Below are 18,432 nucleotides of genomic sequence, written 5' to 3'. Positions count from 1 at the left end.
CTCCTCCCTCAGACCTTCCGGGACCCAGCCTGTCTCCCCAAACCTACATGACTCCTGAAGCAGACAGGAACGCTGGGGAGGGTGTCTGTGGTTGTGTGTCTGATGCTTTTAGACAGAGGGTGGAGAGTCAGATGGTCTCAACCAGGAGCCGTTGATGCTCCCGAAATAGTTGGCGGTTGATTCATTGATAATCCGATAGCAAGAGTCCAGTCTGGAGGGAAGGAGACATTCCACATTTCATTGTCCAGGGAGAGGAATGTCTGTCCTGAGTCCATTGCTGTTGACTCCATCACTCACTCGCGGCTCTCAGGGAGACTGAGCCAGGGAGGAGGCGGATTGCAAGACTAGGGGCTGGAGACCAGCGGCTGCTGACTTCATCCCGCTGCCGGCCTCTCTGCTGCTCCTTCTCAGTGTGAATGCAGATACTGGCTTTGGCTCGGGCTTCTGGGGGAGCTGGTGGGTGGGGGAATTGGAGGGAGGATCTCCCAGTAAGTGGGGGAGGACCACCAAGGCAGGCCACCCCAGGGAGGCGGGTGGCTGGGATCCTGGAACTCAGAACAAACTTGAGTTTGTCTCTTCTCTGCATACAAATGCCCTGGGGTGGGGAGAGGTGAGAACCTGAGAACTGAGGGGGAGGCCGCAACCCAAAGGGCTGCCGCGGGTTGGGCAGCAGCTGCTGGGAGCAGAGGCTCTGAACCTGCCAGCCTCCCTGGCCAGCACCCCTCTCTCCACCCATAGCACCTCTCACTAACCCAGCACCTGTCTTTAACCAGGAAGCTTTGGGTCTTCTCAGCAGGGTGGAGGGAGGTGACAGAACTACCGGCTACTCCGTGCCAGGGCAGCCCCCTCTAGGCAGCCGCAGTGCTCCTAGGGCGTCCTTGGCTTCTCCACCCATACCCACTTAGGCTGGGCTTTCCCTTCTGGCCCCAGGCCTGGCCTAGGCCAGCACCCTTGGACTTAGTCAGTCCCTGAGGGGCTGTGGAGGGTCTCCAGGCCCAGCCCCCACTGCACACCATCCCACCCCATCCCCCTCCTGAGCAGGGAAACTGCTCCTTGACTGCATAACCCAGGGCCGGAGGGTCAATAGTGCATTCCTACTCTGGGCTGGGCTGCCCCCACACATGTTCTGGATTCCGGGGAACAGAGGCAAGTCCTTTCTTGCTGAGAGCAAAAGGAATAGGAATATGGCTACATTTACAAAAAGCAGCAGAAATAAATAAAGCCTTGGCCAGTGGCCAGGGAGGATCAGAAAATGACATCCCCCATGAGGACCCTTTGTTCCCAATTCCTGGCCAGCCTGCCTGGGCTTAAGTCTGATGCCATCACTTCTTGCTGTAGGGCCTTGGGAAAGAACTTTAACTTTTCTTTTCTTTTTTTCTTTTCCCCCCGAGACGGAGTCTCACTCTGTTGCCCAGGCTGGAGTGCAATGGCGCAATCTCGACTCACTGCAACCTCTGCCTCCTGGGTTCAAGCAATTCTCTTGCCTCAGCCTCCCAAGTAGATGAGATTACAGGCATGCACCACTACGCCTGGCTAATTTTATATTTAGTAGAGATGGGGTTTCAACATGTTGGACAGGCTGGTCTCGAACTCCTGACCTCAGATGATCCACCCACGTTGGCCTCCCAAAGTGCTGGGATTACAGGCATGAGCCACCGCGCCCGGCCAGAGCCTTAACTTCTCTGAGCCTCACTTTCCTCATCTGTAAATTACAGACTGTTGTAAAGATTAAACAAGAAAATGTTCATAAATGTTTAGCACAGCACCTAGCATGAATGTTAAGTAAGTGGAAACTGGTATAATTATTCTAGCTCCAGCCCTACTGCTTATTTGCTGTGCAATCTTAGGCAAGTCTCTTCTCCTTTCTGGTTCTGAGTCCCTAAATAGTCCTTCCAGCCTGTGGGGTACCACCAAGAAGCCAAAGATGTAGCAGAGAGAGGGGACCTGGAGACAAACAATGGCCTGGCTTTCCATTTGGGATTTGCTTTCTGTCTTTAAGAAGATATCCATCAGAAATTCAGCTCTACTTGATTTCTTCTTGAGTACTTCTGTTTATTTAGCTCAGTGGCCCCAAACCCTCAGGCCTTGGGCATAACCAGCTACATAATTTGCAGGATCCACATGAAAATGAAGACTCTCTCATTCATAAATTATTAATGAAATCCCTGACAGAAGAGCATTAAATCAGCTGCAGGTGCCCTTCTAAACCTAGGACCCTAGGCCACTGCCCAGATCACACTTCGTGAAGCCAGCTCTGCCTTGGAGGCTCTGAGTGTAGGAGCAGGCCTGGGGTCCAAGCTGCTGCATTAGCAGCATTCACCCCTCGCCCTCCAGTGCAAGCGTACTCTTTCTTCACGCCGTGGGTATCTCTGACCAGCTGGCTGCTGCTTACCCTGGAACAAGCTTTGTAGAGTTGCCCATGTCAGAAGCAGCTCACACACTAAACACCAGACTTCCACCCAGGTGTGCTTGGATTGGAAGTCATACTTGAACTATTTGTTTTCTATCATCTTAATTGGTGCCATGTTTTTTTTGTTTTTTGGTTTTTTTTTGTTTTGTTTGTTTGTTTGTTTGTTTGTTTTTAAGAGATGGAGCCTTGCTCTGTTGTCCAGGCTGGAATGTGGTAGCGTGATCTCAGCTCACTGCAACCTCCACCTCCCGGGTTCAAGCAATTTTCCTGCCTCAGCCTCCTGAGTAGCTGGGATTACAGGCACACACCACCACACCTGGCTAATTTTTATATTTTTAGTAGAGATGGCGTTTCCCCATGTTGGCCAGGCTGGTCTCAAACTCCTGACCTTGCGATCCGCCTGCCTCAGCCTCCCAAAGTACTAGGATTACAGGCGTGAGCCACTGCGCCCAGCCTGGTGCCATGTTTTTTAAGACTTTTTAAGAATTACGAATTGGCCATCCATGTTTTTCCCAGATGACATTCACATGGTTTTCACTGTTGCCCCTCAGTTTCTGCTGCTCTGAGCATGACAACCTGTTTTAGGTCCTCTAAACTGAGTATCACATAGGCCAAACTACTTCTTTGTAAAGGAATGATAACCCTGTTGAGCTGTTGTAAAGATCTGAGTTGCTGTGTGCCTATGCAGTAGTGCCTACCACAAGAAAGTGCCCTGTTCATGGCAACAATGACAGTGACTGTTACTACTGAATAATAGGACTAGCAGCTCTTAGGCCCTAATTATTTGATGGCCTGAAAGTGGTGGCTAAATTTCCTGGTGTCCTAACCAGAAAGGAAAAGAAACGTGGAGTCTGCAGGAAACCGAAGAAATCTAGTCCTGTGCAGTTTAGTTGTATGGGAGAGGAAAGGCTAAACTGCAGCAGTTATTTAGAAACCAGTTCAAAGCTGTAGTGAGGTAAGAACAGTATTCCCAAAGAGCGAGAGGGCTTGAGTGCTCCAGTGTGTGCAGATACTGAAGGATGGAAGGGCATGGAGAAGACAGGAAGGTGTTCATTCCATTGGGCCCCCCGCCTGTCGCCCCTCCCCTCCCCGGAGCCCAGGGCGGGGCTGTGGAAAGAAACTGACAAGGCTGGTGACCCAGCCCTGGTCCCCTGAGCCTGTGGTTCTCTTTCATTCTCCATGGAGTTTGTGCTATTGGCTGTATTCATTCCGGTCTCTCCCACCTGGGCTCATGGCCCACTCTGGATTTATTAGTTTGGATGGATGAAACTTGCTTTACACCAGGGAAGCATTCCTGGAAGCATGGTTTCAGACTAGATTTGGATAAATTCAACCCAATTCTCACTGCTCTGGAGTTACTCAAGGTTAAAAGAAGCCTTACTATGAATCTATAAGGGCCCTTTTAAAAATTATTTTATACTTATTTATTTTGAGACAGAGTCTCACTCTATTGCCTAGGCTGGATTTCAGTGGCATGATCATGCCCTACTGCAACCTCGACCGCCCTGGGCTCAAGCAGTCCTCCCACTTCAGCCTCCAGAGCAGCTGGGACCACAGGCAGGCACCACCACGCCTGTCTAGATTTTTATTTTTTGTAGAGATGGGGTCTCACTATATTGCCCAGGCTGGTCTCCAACTCTTGGGCTCAAGCAATCCTCCCACAGTGGTCTCCCAAGGTGCTAGGATTACAGATGTGAGCCACCATGCCCAGCCTTTATTATTATTATTTTTAAGACCAGTCAAGTGCAGTAGTGAGACAGGGAGAAAGAGTGGAAGAAGTTTGACATGTAACTGACTGGGAACGGTTGAGATACTCACCATCTTCAGAGCAGCCAAGGACCCTCTCCTAACCTAGGCCTATCCAGGTGTTCCTATGAAGTCCTTGGATGTATGTGTGCTGGGTGGGGTAGGTTGTCCTTAAAGTCAGGGGCACCTGCAGTGTTGTTCTTTGGTTTCTCAGCATCACCTGGGCCTGTCAAGGATCAGGTTCAGCATCTAAGTGCCTTTGGGTCCCTGTATTTGGCCGGAATCTGCAGTCCCCTGGTTTTCTCCTGGCCTGGCTTATTGCTGGTATTGCGAGCAATGCCATGAGGGACAGCCGTGGCAGGGACATGAGCACTGTGGGCCGTGTGAGGGAGGGACATGGCATGCCTGCCATTTCTCAGGAAACTACTGCTTTCGTCCCTAGCACTTACTCCTCTTCGTGTCCAGAGGCCTAATTCCCAGCCCTCCAAAACCTCCCCCAGGCATTACGCCATTTCAGTCTTAATCCTGCAAAGAAGGCAGGACAGGAGTTTTTTCCCCATTTACAAAAGAAGGAACAGACGTTCAGAGATTTGCCAGCTATCCCAGAGTCAGCGAGCTAAGTGGCAAAGCCAGCACAAGAACCAAGGTTGCTTTTATTCTTGCTGCAGATCTCTGCCCTCTGCGCCTCCTGAATCATCTGCTATTTTGGACTTGGGTTGCCTCCATTGAGCCTACATTCAAGTGGTTTTCCCAGGAAGGACAGTCCGTTTCTCTGGAAAGATTCATTTCTGCTGTGGTCCACTTGCGTTATGGAGACTACCAGTTTTCTGCCGGGAAGGTCTAGAATGTCAGACAACTGCCTCAGGCAGGCCATCAGACAGGAGCAATAGGCCCAAATGCTTAACTGTACAGATGTGAGCATTGAGGCCCAGAGTATTTATTTATTTATTTAGACAGAGTCTCACTCTGCCGCCCAGGCTGGAGTGCAGTTTTCACTGCACCCTCTGCCTCCCGGGTTAAAGCGATTCTCATGCCTCAACCTTCCAAGTAGCTGGGATTACAGGTGCTCACCACCATGCCCGGCTAATTTTTGTATTTTCAGTAGAGACGGGGTTTCGCCATGTTGGCCAGGCTGGTCTCGAGCTCCTAACCTCCAGTGATCCACCCACCTCAGCCTCCGAAGTGCTGGGATTACAGGGTGAGCCACCGCCCAGCCGAAGCCCAGAGTATTTAAGCCACTTGCCCAAGGCCACACAGTGTGTTCTCAGCAAGAGCCAGGGTACAGATTTCCAGTCTGATGCCCTTCACTTTCCAGCAGGCGCATGACCCTGCTCTGTAGGACCCTTGGTTCTGGGTCACCAGAGAAGGAGGCAGAGACAGGGGAAGACAGGAAGTAGTTGGTTCATGTCAGTCACAGCTGCTCACTTGGCTGTGCCCCCACACTGCTCCTTCACCCCTTTCCCTCTGTCTGTCCAACTCCCCATCTTCCCAGCCCTTAGCCAACAACCTTGTCTGCCTCCTGGCCCAGAGGGCTAGGGTTTATGAGCCAGGGGCTCTTCTCTGTTCCTTGTAATGAGGAAGAAGGGGTCCTTCCCACCCCTTGAGAACTTGCTAGAGTGGGCTAGAGAGAAGGGGGAGGGACTTTGAGTGGGAGCAGCAGAACTGGATTAATTCTGCAGGTCAGGGGACTGGGAAATAAGTCATGTTTTAGAGAGAGGTTTCTTTTTAAAAAGACAGGCTTACTTCTAGTCTGCTTACTTCTAGTCTGCTTCCTATTTTCCTTTGCGGAGAGATATGGGAAGGCCTGCTTATGGGGACTAAAGGCGACAGGTGTGAGCTCTGGTTGTCTGCCCACAGGCCACATGCGGCCCCCTTTGTGGTTTTATAAATAAAGTTTTATTGGAACACAGCCCACTCATTCTTTTATGTATTGCCTGTGGCTGCTTTTGTACTATAAGAATAGAGTTGAGTAGTCTCAACAGAGACCATCTGGCCCCCAAAGCCTACAGTGTTTATTATCTGGCCCTTTGCAAGCACCTGTCCAGCAGAACAGGTCTTCTTGGGTTCTCCGGGCCCAGGCAAAACAGCTTTCCTTGGCTTACTGAAAGAGGTTAGCACTTCTCAGGTCTCCTTATGAAGAACCCAAAAGGAACCCAAAGTAGACAAAGTGGTCAAGCAAACTGAAGTGGAGAGTGGAGTGGAGAGAGGGCGAGATGGGGCTGGGATGGGCCTGGTACTAGGCCCGCTCGGGGGCATTTCAGGGCCTTGCAGCAGGCAGCCCACTTGGCCACATCTCTGGGATGCAGCAGCAGGGAGCTGAAACTTCAGCAAGATGTGGGCACCAGGCAGCAACACCCACATTCTGAACCCAGACGTCTTTGGCCATACCAGCTTAAATCCTTGTGGAGGCCCTTGGTGTGTCTACCTTGTCTCAGCCCTACCAGGGCTTGAAAGCTGGGCCAGCATTGCTTCTGCTCCCCAAGGAGGCTACTGACTGCTGAACCTGGGGAGGGGCTCTACCCTCAGATTTTGCCCTGTTTGTCTCTGAGTGAGGTCCCCTGGAGCCCCTCTACCTTCCATTCCAGATAACACGGTGTCTGAGAGTGACCGTAGGGCAGTATCTCTAACAGGGTGCCAGCTTTTTCTTGGTGCATCCAGTATTAAACACTGCCTAGTTCTTGTCCTTGCAGGCCTGGGGCATGGTTTTCTGGGTGTCCCCAGAGCTGATTGAACCCAGGGAGGCAAACTCATGCTAAGCACACTCATGGGAGTTACTGCTAGTGGCGGCTAACCATTATCAAGCACTGACTATGTAGTAGGCACTGCGCTGGGCACTATTACATATTATCTAATTTAATTCTCACAGCAACCCAGAAGGTAAGTATATCACATCATCCAGATTTTTACAAGTTCAGGAACAGGCTCAGAGAGGGTAAGTCACTTCTTCAAAGGAGCAGAGCCTAGATTTGAATCCTGGCAGTCAGACCCCAAAGGCCTTGCTAGACCTCTCCACCAAAGCCCCACTCTGCTAATTTACAATAGAACTGGAAGGGGGCCAGGCTTTCCAGTTCTACACCAGGAGCCAACCTGCAATTGGAAGGTGGCTTGCTGAGTGAGGGAAAGAGTCAGGTACTTTAAATAGAGAGCAGCATCAAGCTCTGATTAGCTCAGGCATGTGTCCCTGCAAGAGATGGACACTGCTGTACTAGCTGTGTGACCTTGGGCAAGTTATTTAACCTCTCTGGTTCAGCTTCTTCATGTGCAAAATGGAGGGGATAATAGAACTCATCGTTGTAGGGTTATTGGGAAAAATACGAGTTACTATACGCAGAGTGCTCAGCCGGATGCTTGGCAGAGGGGAAATGCTGTGAAGTGTTTGCTGCTGTTTATCAGTACTCTCTGAATGGGTGAGGCCCCTCTCCTGGCAAGCGCCTGGTGGGCAGTGCCAGGGTTTGTCTCTCAGACCTGCAATCCAGCGTTCTTTTAATTGTCCCCACTGCAGCCAGTGCTCTGCTCCTTTGGAGGTGAAGAGCAGCCCAGCAGAGAAAGCAGCAGCCTGGGGATGCCGGCAGATCTGGTTCCATGTCTGAGAGTCATCCCCTGTAAAATGGGGCTAAAAATGCCTACCCTCTTGATGGGGTTGCCGTGGGGACTAAATGAGTCACTGTAGTTCAACTGTGTCAGTGCTCTTGACATGGTGGCCCTCTTCTCTTCTATTCTAGAAATGCACAAACCATTGATTAGACCAAGAGATTTCTGCCTCATTCAGATGTTAATGGTATCACATCTCAATCATATGTTCTTTATGCTGCTTTGATTTTGCTCCTTCCTCTTGGCAGGAAGACAACTCTAAATCCCATTTCACAGGTGAGGAAACTGAGGCTCAGATTGGACACCACTGTCTGAGCCTGGAGTAGAGCCCTCATCTCTTCTGGTCACTCAAGGTCCCCGTCCTTCTGCATTGGGGTTGGGGAGCGAGACTCCCTAAAACAGTGTTCTCTCTGCTCTGCTGGGGCCAATCTGTCTTCCTCAGTGGGTGGGGCTGCAGGAAGGGCTGGATGACACATCAGGGTCCAGTGGGTGTGGTGCCCCCAGGCCTAGAGATGGGTCCTGGGCGCTCCAACCCTGACATTTGAGGTTTTGGGTCCAGGCCACTGAGCCCGCTGGCCTTTGAGGATCCTTGCAACCACCAGGCCCCGTGGGACCCAGCCACCCACATGGCCAGAAAGGAAGGGTCAGGCTGCCTTGTACAGGGCTGTGATAACCACGGGCCCCATTCCAGGGAGGATCGTGTAGGATTCTCTGTGCTCCAGAGGAGTCCTGCATTTCGGCAGACACCTCATTATCCCTGTCCCAGCCGGCTGTGTCCCAGTGCCTCTGTAATCACACGGGCCCACGCCCAACAGCCAGCCCAGGGCCAGGAAATCACTCTCCTCCCTCCTCCGCCTTCCGCCTGCGGCCGGCCGAGCACAGTGCCTGCAGCCACTGGCTGTGGATCTCCTGCCTGCCTAACCGTTCTCTCTCTGGTTCTCCTCTCCTGCTGCCGCTTGCTCTCGGGGACTCGGAAGTGTGGCTGTCCAGCTGGGCTGAGTCGCCCAAGAAGGACGTGACAGGTACTGCCCAGCGTACGTGCATGTGTGTGAGCATGTGTGTTCCAGGCCCATGTGCGTGGGAGCTGGTGCCTTCAGGCCCTGCGCATGCTTCCCTGTGATGTGCAGCAGCTGTTTGCCAGCATGGCAGGGGGCCTTCCACTTGCTGTGCCCCCTGCCTCCCCGGTCAGATCCGAACGCGGGGCCCTTTGCTGAGTGATGACCACGTAGCTCAGCGTGTAAGCACATGTGCTCTGGACCCAGGCTGTGTGGGTTTGAATTCCAGCTCTGCTACGTCCTGGCTATGCTGCCTTGGGTGGGGTGTGTAACCTCCTTAAGGGGAAGCCATCCCACCTCGTGGGGAGCCTGGCACACAGAAAGTGCTCAGGCAGTGGTGGGGCTTTCGCCATCTTCAGCCTTATCTCAATTGGCCGTTCCAGTGAGAGAGCCAAGCCAAAGACAGTTCATCTCACTTCAGGCAGGTAAACTGAGGCCGAGAGCAGAGGGCCCTGGCACCCACGCCTCATTTCCAGTGATCTCACTGGGGAGCTGGAGATTTGGGGCAGGGGGTGGGGCAGGTCTGTGACTCACTGAAGATGGGTCGCAGCCCCCATGCCCAGCAATCCAGAGCTTGGCCTGCCTGGCTGAGATGGCCCTCAGGGACTAGGGCCTTGGCCTGTGTCTGGGAGGAGCTGGGCAGGAGTCAGGGACTTGCCTTCAGCCTTTGGTCTTACGGGACCGTGGCAGAGAATCCTGGACAGCAGAGTTCTCAGCTTCTGGATGGAGATGGTCGGAGGAGGGATGGAATTTCCAGAAGGGTCTTCTATGGGTCCCCTCCGTTTTTGAGACTGTTACACACCCTGACCCTCTAGCCCCAAACCTGAGAGCAGAGGTTCAGGCTGGGGGAATAGGGGACAAAGCAGAAGGGTGGGAACTGAGTGGGGTGGTGGGGCTGGGCCAGCCCCAGGGTTTAGAGCCCAAAGCTCAGCCCCTCCTGCTGCTGTGGGCGGGGAATGGGAGGTGAGCGTGTTGGGAGGAGTCCAGAGGAGAAGAGAAGGCAGTGGGTCGGAGGCGTTGCAATCGTCCTTCTGGAGTTTCCTGTGACAAGGGCCTGGGCCTGAGCTAATCACTGGGCTCCTGTCCCTTTTTCCCCTCTCCATGCGCCAGTGAGCCAGAGCCCACTTGGCCCACAGCAATACATTTTATTCACCAAACGTATAGCGGAGGGGCCAGCAGTCCCAGTCCAGCCTGGGAGGAACCAGTTGTAAGGGGCTAGAGGGACTTTTGTAGGATGCCCAGGGTTGGGGAGTCGTGGGGAACCTGGGGTGGAGGCCAGCACAGGGTCTTACTAGCTCTGTGACCCTGGGGAGGACACTTAACCATGTCTCAAGATGGTCCCAGCTATTTGGAGCAAGAGGCCCAGGGGAGGCAGTGTGGGCTGGGGGAAAACCCAGCCAGACTGCGAGTCCCGGGCCAAAGTCTCTCTGGGCCTTGGTTTCTCCATCTGGAGTGTTGGAGGGTTCTTTGAGATATGAGACAGGAAACTCAGAGGTAAGGGCTGATGCTGGAGATCCTTATAGATCAGGGGCCTCAGGTTGCTTAGCCTGGCATCCCTCCCGAGTAGGCCTAGGGGCTCTGAGCTGCCTCTCAATCCAGCTGGCAAGTACCCGTTGCCTGCTGAAGGTGGGGTCTGGGAGGGGCATGTTGCAAGGACACAACCCCAGGCCTCCCTTCCCCACCCTTCTCCTGGCACCTGCAGCCCTGGCACCGAGCTGCCTGCTGAACCTGTGGGTTCTGAGCCCACAAAGGAACCAACACCTTTGCTGCTCCCCAGATCTCCCATTCCCTCCGTTTGCTTTAAAATGACCATTTGTGGTTTCCATAGTACTTGAAGCCCCGTTACTTCATTCCACGCTCAGAACAATTCCCGTGAGGTAGGAACTGCTAATTGTTCCTGTTTCCAGATGAAGCTAAAACTCAAGAGAGGTTACGTGTCCTCCCCAGGATCTCAGAGCTAGTAAGGGCAAAGCAGGACTGGACCTCAGATCTTTAGATTCTAATTCTAAGCATTTCCATCATGAATTTCAGGTAATTACTATGTCCCATGTCATGTCCTGTGGCACTAATCCTAGGGTGTCAAGAGACTCTTGTCCAAGGCACATGGTTTGGTTGGGGAGCAATGCCCAACATAAAGTTGAGGAGGGAACAGAAGAGAGGGAACAAGAGTGATCAGGAGCCTCCTGGAGGGCAGAGATGCTTGGGGAGAACTGGAAAATTGGAATTGGTAGAGAGAAGGGAAAGCATTCCAGCAGGGGGCAGCAGCTAGAGCAAAGACTTGGAAAGTAAGAAGCTGCCTGGAGCAGTGGTGTTGGGTGTTGGCGCCTAGTGGGTGCTCGATACATGTGTGTTGAATCATGAGTGATGCAGGGAATGGTGGTGTGGTGGACAGGGGTCAAGGAACTTGGGGAGCTCAGATTGGCAAGAAAGACTGGGCTTGAATTTGGCCTTTATTCTATAGGCACCAGGGAGCCATGGAAGGCGTTGGAGCATGGGAGTGACTTGGCAAAAGCCCAGTTGAGAAGTTTAAGTTGGCAGCCAGAGTTCCATCCAGGTGGTAGTTAAAGGAATGCAGATGTGAGGCAAGGGTGGGGCAGGGGTCCAGGGGACCCCCAGGACCCCAGCAGGTCCAACTAGGGGCTCTGTAATAAAGCATAAGGTTCCATCCCTGGATGAGACTCATGCAAAGGCCCCTTCCAACCCAGAGAGGCTCTGCTGTCTAGAAGAGGTACACCCCTTCTCCATGCTCCTGCCAAGCACTCCTCATCTAAAGACACCAGGCTCCCTCCACTGCCCCCTTCACTCAGGCAGACTCCTCCAGCCCCCAGTTCTGCAGGCCTTGGCTGGAAGGGGATCCAGAGTGGCCTCTGTGGGATGACATCATCGCCCACTGCCTGCCTGGCCTGCAAGTGGTTTCTCATCTGGATACCTGCTCGCAGCTCCCGCCCGCCCAGCTGCCCTGGCCAGGGAACACCCTAAGAGGCAGCTGCCAGAGGGAAGAGCTGGGAGCCTGCCTGTGCAGGGGGAGGGAAGGGCAGTCAGAAGGACAGAGTGTCCGTGTGTCCATCCCACAGCGTTTGGAGCAGCTCCTGAGAGGGGCCAAAGCCTGTCTTTGCTTTCCAATACCTAGAGAACGTTTCCTTAACTTTTCTACCTGTGTCCCAGAGAGTCAGCCTTCAGGAAGCTCAGGCCAATTTTCCAGGAAAATGGTTGGAGGAAGGGGTGTGGGGGTGTGGATTTAACTCAGCTTTGAAACCCTGCCTCAGATTTTCTTGGCTTGGATTAAAATGAGCTGATGTCTGTCCACTCCCCAGCACCTCCTGCTCGTCCTCCAAGCATCTTCTGGCCACAAAGCTGGGGCTCCTTGCTCCTCCTTACCTCGATTTCCCCATCTCCCTTTCTCCCTTCGAGTTTGGCTGTCTCATTTTCCTGTATTTCCATATCAGAGTCGAGGTATTCATATTGACTCCACAAACCAGCGAGTCCCTCTGTTCATCTTTCTGCCAGTTCACGCATTTCACTGGTTCATTTCACACTGACTGAGTGCCTGCCACCTAACAGGCACTGTGGTCTGGTCAGTAGAGGTGGCAAGAGTCAACTGGAAACCCATACTCTAGGCCAGGCACGGTGGCTCATGCCTGTAATCCCAGCACTTTGGGAGGCCGAGGCGGGCAGATCACTTCAGCTCAGGAGTTCAAGACCAGCCTGGCCAACATGGTAAAACTCCATCTCTACTAAAAATACAAAAAAAATTTAGCCAGGTACGGTGGCAGGCACCTGTAATCCTAGCTACTCAGGAGGCTGAGGCTGGAGAATTGCTTGAACCCGGGGGGCGGAGGGTGCAGTGAGCCGAGATTGTGCCACTGCACTCCAGCCTGGGCAACAGAGCAAGACTCTGTCTCAAAAAAAAAAAAAAAAAAAAAAGAGAAAGAAACCCATACTCTAGTCTTCATTAAGCAGCAGCTGTGTCCCAGGTATCTGGGATGTAATGGGCCCTTCCCTGGGAACCAGGTGCCAGTGGCCCATTGTAGGCCACATACAGTGCGGAAGTTAAGATCACAGCAGTGGTGTCAGGTGGGCTTGGGTTCAATCCCAGCTGTGTGACCTTAGGGAATTCACTTACCCTCACAAGGCTTGCTTTGCCCATGCGTAAAATGGGGCCATCACAGGACCTACTGTACGGGGTTGCTCTGAGGATTGGACAAGGCAGCTACATGCTGTCGGGGGCCTCCAAGTCAGCACTGATGAAGGCTTGCTGTCACTACTGCTATGATCTGGGCACATTCAGGCCTTGCGGGCTCTCTAACATGCCACAGAACTCTCTGTTCTTCTGTTTGTTGCTGGAGCCTTTCTTTCCCACTCTTCTCATCCAGTACCCCCACACTGGGAAAGGAGGCCCCGTTTCTCATAGGGCAGGGATGGCCATTTTTGTGCCAGGTGCACTTAAGAAGTGCTGTTGGCCACAGAGACTCCAGGCATGGAACAGGCACTGCCGGTCCCCCTAGGGGCACAGTGGGAGGTAGTCCGTCAGTGCAGCACCCGGCACTGCCTCTGCCCAGCTGGCAGGGGCAGGCACAGAAGCTGGCACGCCTAAGTACAGAGGCGGGGCAGGCCCTGCTGCCCGGCTGTTGGTTGCATTTCTGCCTGAAATATAATCCCTGCTTTAGCAGGGCTGCTCGGGACTGCGCACGTGCGAATGTATGTGGCACACTCAGCTGTGCAGGGTCCCTTCTGCTTCTCCAAAGGGCTGAGATGGCCCTGCAGGGCCCACACCTCATGGGAGAAAACTGCCGGGGGCAGTGGGTTTCTTTCCCTGGAAGGAGGCCTCCCCTTGGGATTTCCTAGAGTTCTGTGGCCATTGCCGTCTGCCCTAGGTTGGAGGGAGCCTCCCCCCACAGAAGGACCCCAAAGATCTAAGTAGTGTTTCTTGCTCCAGGGTGCCCACAAGCACCATAGGGACACAGAGGGGATGTCCAAAAACTACTCATGCCTGAGTCCCAGACCAAAGAAACCTGTCTCTCTGGAGCCCAGCATTAGTACTTTTAAAAAGCTCCCTGGGTGATTCTGTGCTACCAAGTTGAGGATTATTGTGCTAGAAGAACCAGACTGATGGGAACAAATCAGAGGCAGTTATTCCGCAATGGAAAGACAGATGGGCTTGAGCCTGAACAAAATCATAATGAGTGAATGTGCTGTTCTTCATAGCAGCTGTAGGAGCTGGAGTCATCTCCTGCCTGCTCTAGAGGGACTTCTGGTTAGTCTTGTGTGAAATGGAAAGATAAGGGGGATGTTGTGGGCATGAAATGGGGCAGTTAATGTGCCTGGCACATCACATTTGCCAAATCAAACTCAGGCGTGTGGGAAATGTGGCTGTAGGCTGAGGCACCAAGGGGGCTCTGTGGAGCTTGGAGATCCTCAGCAATTTTTATAGCCAGGCTAGTGACATGAAGCCCCCTAGCCTTCAAGGAAATTGGCAGACATATAGTTTATGCCAGTTGCAGTGGCTCATGCCTGAAGTCCCAGCACTTTGAGAGGCTGAGGCAGGAGGATCACTTGAGCCCAGGAGTTCAAGACCAGCCTGGGCAACAAAGTGAGACCTCATCTCTACAAAAAATAAAAAAATTAGCCGGGTATGGTGGTGTGTGCCTTTGGTCCCAGCTACATGGGAGGCTGAGGTGGGAGGATTGCTTGAACCCAGGAGGTCAAGGCTGCAGTGAGCCATGATTGCACCACTGTACTCCAGCCTGGGCGACAAAGAGAAACCCTGTATCAAAAAAAAAAAAAAAAAAAAAGTACTAGGAATTCCCTTTGGGCTGGGGGTGGTCTGAAAAGGCTTCCTGTAGGAGGTGACTAGTCCATCTCTGGCTAGTGGATCCTTTTCACTCCTAGCTAAAAGCACATCATATTTTAAGTGTCTTATCCCCACGCCCACCCTAATAATGGTGATGGGAAGAGTTGAAGTGCAGAGGTTTAAGCAGCATCCAATGCCATACAGCTAGGAAGCTAAGAGAGCACCCAGCCTGTCTGCCTTCCTGCCTGGTGCCTGCTTAGTGAATGTCGTGCTGGTCTGGTGGCTGAGAACAGAGAAACTGCTTGCTCCTTGGAGTCCGCCTGCCCTCCCTCTGCTGCACCCATCTTTTGACCCCTCAAGCCCCTCAAACTGCCAGGGGCCTGACCACAAGCCCCGGCACTGAAAGGCAGAGAGAAACTGAGTCAGTCTCTGCAGCCAGAGGGCCCTCTCTGGAAGCAGGGCTGGGGGCAGGCCTGAGCCTGGTCCGACTGCACCCGGCCTGGGCTCGGTGGCAGCGCCTGGGTGAGTCCGAGGGGTAGGAACCGAGCGAACTTGAAGAAAAGTTGGCGGGGGGCGGGTTGGGCTCGCCAGCCGCTGGCGCGGGGACTTTCTTCTTGGGTTTCAAGTAAACAGTCTGGGCCTCCTCCCCCTCCCCTGCCTCCACCCCCGGCTCCTCATTCGACGGGTCTCATGTGTTTCTATTTAAGGGTTGCGAGTAAACCCCAGTGATTGGCGGCCTCAAACCCTCTTGACTCTTCGCCTGGGCCTGGGCCTCGGAGAAGCTCTCTCCCGCTCTCTCCTCTCCCTCTCCCGCCCGAGGGAGCAGGGCTGCCTTTTCTCTCGGGTTTGCAGGGGTTGGGGGCAGAGGCTGGAGCCTCCTGCTTGCCTTTCCTTTGCCTCTGGCCTCAGCCCTCATGGGCCGCCCACCCGCTGGCTCGCCGCCCTCCCCGATGCCCCTGCCGGCCCGAGAGGGAGGCCGGAGAGACCCCGTGGGCCCCAGGCCTCCCCGCAGGCTCCCTCATGCCGGGCTGTGACTAACTCATCGCAGCACAAGGCTTCTTCCTGAGCTTCCTTGGCCTCCGCCTCCGCCTCCGCTCTGCCTCTCTCGTTCCTCCTCCTCCTGCCCGTCCCTTCCCCGGCCCCCTGGCTCCCCATGTCCCCCGGACCCCGCGGTGCAGCGGGCCGGTGTGGGGCCTTGCTATATGGCCTGTCCCTGGCGCCCTGTGAGCTGCGAGCCCCGGCTGCGGGCTGCCCCTGGGAGCGGCGCTGGCGACAGAGCAGCCACCCCCGAGGAGGCCGATGGACAGGGGGCGCCCCGGCCGCGGGGCCATGGCCGGCCGCTGGCTCACCGCGTGCTTTCTGCCCTCGCCAGGTGCCGACGCCACCGCCGAGCCCATGATCCTGGAACAGTATGTGGTGGTGTCCAACTATAAGAAGCAAGAGAACTCGGAGCTGAGCCTCCAGGCTGGGGAGGTGGTGGATGTCATCGAGAAGAACGAAAGTGGTGAGTGCCCTGGCCGCTGGCCGTCCACTGGGGTTCCGGTCTGGCCCCCTGGCCAAGCTGGTTTTTGTTCCTCCCTCCTCCCCCACCGCTGCAGCTATACGTTATTTCCATCTGGCAGAGAGAGGGCCGAGGCGGTTGAAGTTTCCCCCTGTTGGTTTGGGCTGCAGGCCAGCAGTTTGCCTGGTGGTGGAAGAATGTCTCCCTTGCTCGGGGTAATTAACCAGCCTGTGTTAATGCACGTTCAGGCACAGCGCAGGAATAAGTGGCCAGCCCTGCTGGGGTCCCCGTGCCCTCAGAGGCCCGTGGGGCAGTGTGCTCTCAGCTCAGGGATGCCCAACAACAGCATCTTCCATACGCCACATTCTGAGCCAGGGTCCAGGCAGGGGCAGGACAGCTGATGGGGAAGGCAGGCCCTGCTGTCAACGTGGGGTCCAGGGTCTCCAGGTCCCTGGCGTGTTGTCTGAGGAAGGGCCAGGCCTGTGGGCGTTGGCTGGGGTCTGGTTGGGGAGCTGACTGCCCCCTGCCGAGCTGGAGGCCCCAGGACCTGGAAAGCAAGCGCAGTGAGGGGGATGCAGCCAGGCCCAGCCGGGGCCGGGCAAGGTCCCAGACTGACAGGGGCTGTGCGGACAGCTGCCCAGGGCAGCTGGTGCTCAGGGTGCCACGGAGGGTGCAAAGGTACCTTGGTGTCCCTGGCAGCAGGAGTCGTGGCAGGTGAAGAGAGGAGAGCCCAAGCCTGTCAGTCCAGGCCTGTTCGGCCCCCAACAGAGCCAGGCATGGGACTCGAGCCCAGGACAGCCATCAGCCCACAGCCTCCCAGGGCTTGCATGGGTTTCTGGGGTGTTTTGTTTCAGTTTCAGTTTGCTGCAGGGAAGGCCCCTGTGCTCAGAGCCTCTCTGAATGGTGTTTGGTGGATACTTCCAGAGGGCAGGAGCCTGTTCTCCTCTCCTAGTCCCACTCTGTGCCTTGCCAGTGTTTAAACCCCAAAGGAAAGACAAAGCATGCTTAGGACGGCAGTGCCTGCTCTGTAGAGACAAAACCGAGACACAGGGAGGTTGCGGGGAAGCGAGTCTCCTGAGATCCGAAGCAGAACCCTGTGCCTCCAGGTGGCCAGGAGCTGTGGGGATGCTGAGGAAATCCCAGTGGGCCTCCTGGGGGAGGTGGGTGCAGGCTCCTGCCACCGGTGGCTCCAGGGAGCAGGGCTGTGATATGCATATAGGGCCTGACTTGTGGCCCTCCTGCTCTGAGGTCTTCGAAGTGCCTACTCTCCTCTCAGGTCAGGCTGTGTCTGCCCTTGTGCCTGGAGTCATCACCAAGGTGGTCAGCAGCGACAGTCCTCCCTGGCAGAGCCATGTCCCTGCTGTGAGGCCTCAACCCTTCGTCCCAGGTGCCCACACTGGGCCCCTCCCTGGGCAGCTTTGTCCTCAGCCTTTGTCATGCTCATGGCGCCACCTGCCTTCCCCCAAAGGAAGCTGGCAATGTCATGGGGGTCTGACTCTGGAAACCCCCAGCACCTGAAGACCCAAAGTAATGGATCTCTAATGGTGACATGGGAGACCTCAGGTGAGGGGGATGTTTGTTGTAGAGCTTGCATCAGGAAAGGTGGTTGGTTCTTCTCAGAACTTCTGGCTAGGGAAGTTCTGCAGGAACCATGGTTCTCCCACCATGCCTGCCTGTCACACCATAGCTATTTAACCCTCGAGCAGCAGGAGGTAGTGAGCCCACATGTCTTTGGGGGCCGCCAGCCACTGGCCAGGATGGCTGAAGATGAGACAGCACACAAGAGGAAGTCATCCTGCTGGAAGACTCCAGGATTCCCAGGGCGTGTGTGCCCTCTCCCCTCCTGTCCCATCTACAGGACCCTGGGACGCTGGAGTCCTAGGATTGGGGGAAGGAACTTTGACAAAGGGGGAGACGCCTGCTCTCCCGAGGAGCTGCCGATGGCTGTTAGAGGTGGCCCAGGCACCCCAGCTGCCCACGGCCACCTGTGGCCAGAGCAGGCCAGTCTGGCACGCAGACCGTGTGAGGGAGCTACTGTTCTTAGAAGCCGCATTCTACCTGCCACTACCTGCTTGGGGGCTTCACTCCCTTAACTTCTCTGGGCCTCAGTTATTCCTTCCATAAAATGGAGGTGAGCTTGTGACTGATTGGAAGCAGGTGCTGGAGCAAATGACCTCCCTGAGCTCTCTCTCGGGTCTGAACTCCGTGGCTGGGAAACGTGGTGGGACCCTAGGTGTCGGATAGAGCTTCCCTGAATGTGTCTTTTCTACTTCTGGGAGTTTGGTATCTTTACCCTTGGTGGAGACAGCTGCTCAGCTGCAGATGTTTGCACAGGACC

At 54.7% G+C, this 18,432-nt stretch overlaps 1 protein-coding gene across 5 annotated transcripts in view; it reads left to right on the top strand.

Moving 5' to 3' along the window:
* Positions 1-18,432, top strand: part of SH3PXD2A (SH3 and PX domains 2A) — a 255,758-nt gene that overhangs the window by 175,166 nt on the left and 62,160 nt on the right. For 2 of the 5 annotated variants that reach the window (XM_025395727.1, XM_025395726.1), the window contains exons 7-8: positions 8,725-8,769; positions 15,966-16,097. In XM_025395727.1, coding sequence (XP_025251512.1) covers positions 8,725-8,769; positions 15,966-16,097 — 177 coding nt within the window. Of the gene's footprint in view, positions 1-3,848; positions 3,968-8,724; positions 8,770-15,331; positions 15,438-15,965; positions 16,098-18,432 lie in introns of those variants that run through there. The other 3 variants (XM_025395729.1, XM_025395730.1, XM_025395728.1) reach the window with 3 other exon arrangements.

Source organism: Theropithecus gelada, chromosome 9 (genome assembly GCF_003255815.1).
Source record: "Theropithecus gelada isolate Dixy chromosome 9, Tgel_1.0, whole genome shotgun sequence".
Classification (NCBI taxonomy): Eukaryota; Metazoa; Chordata; class Mammalia; order Primates; family Cercopithecidae; genus Theropithecus; species Theropithecus gelada.
The sequence above is the reverse complement of the archived record's forward strand: the minus strand, read 5'-3'. Positions and strand labels throughout refer to the sequence as shown.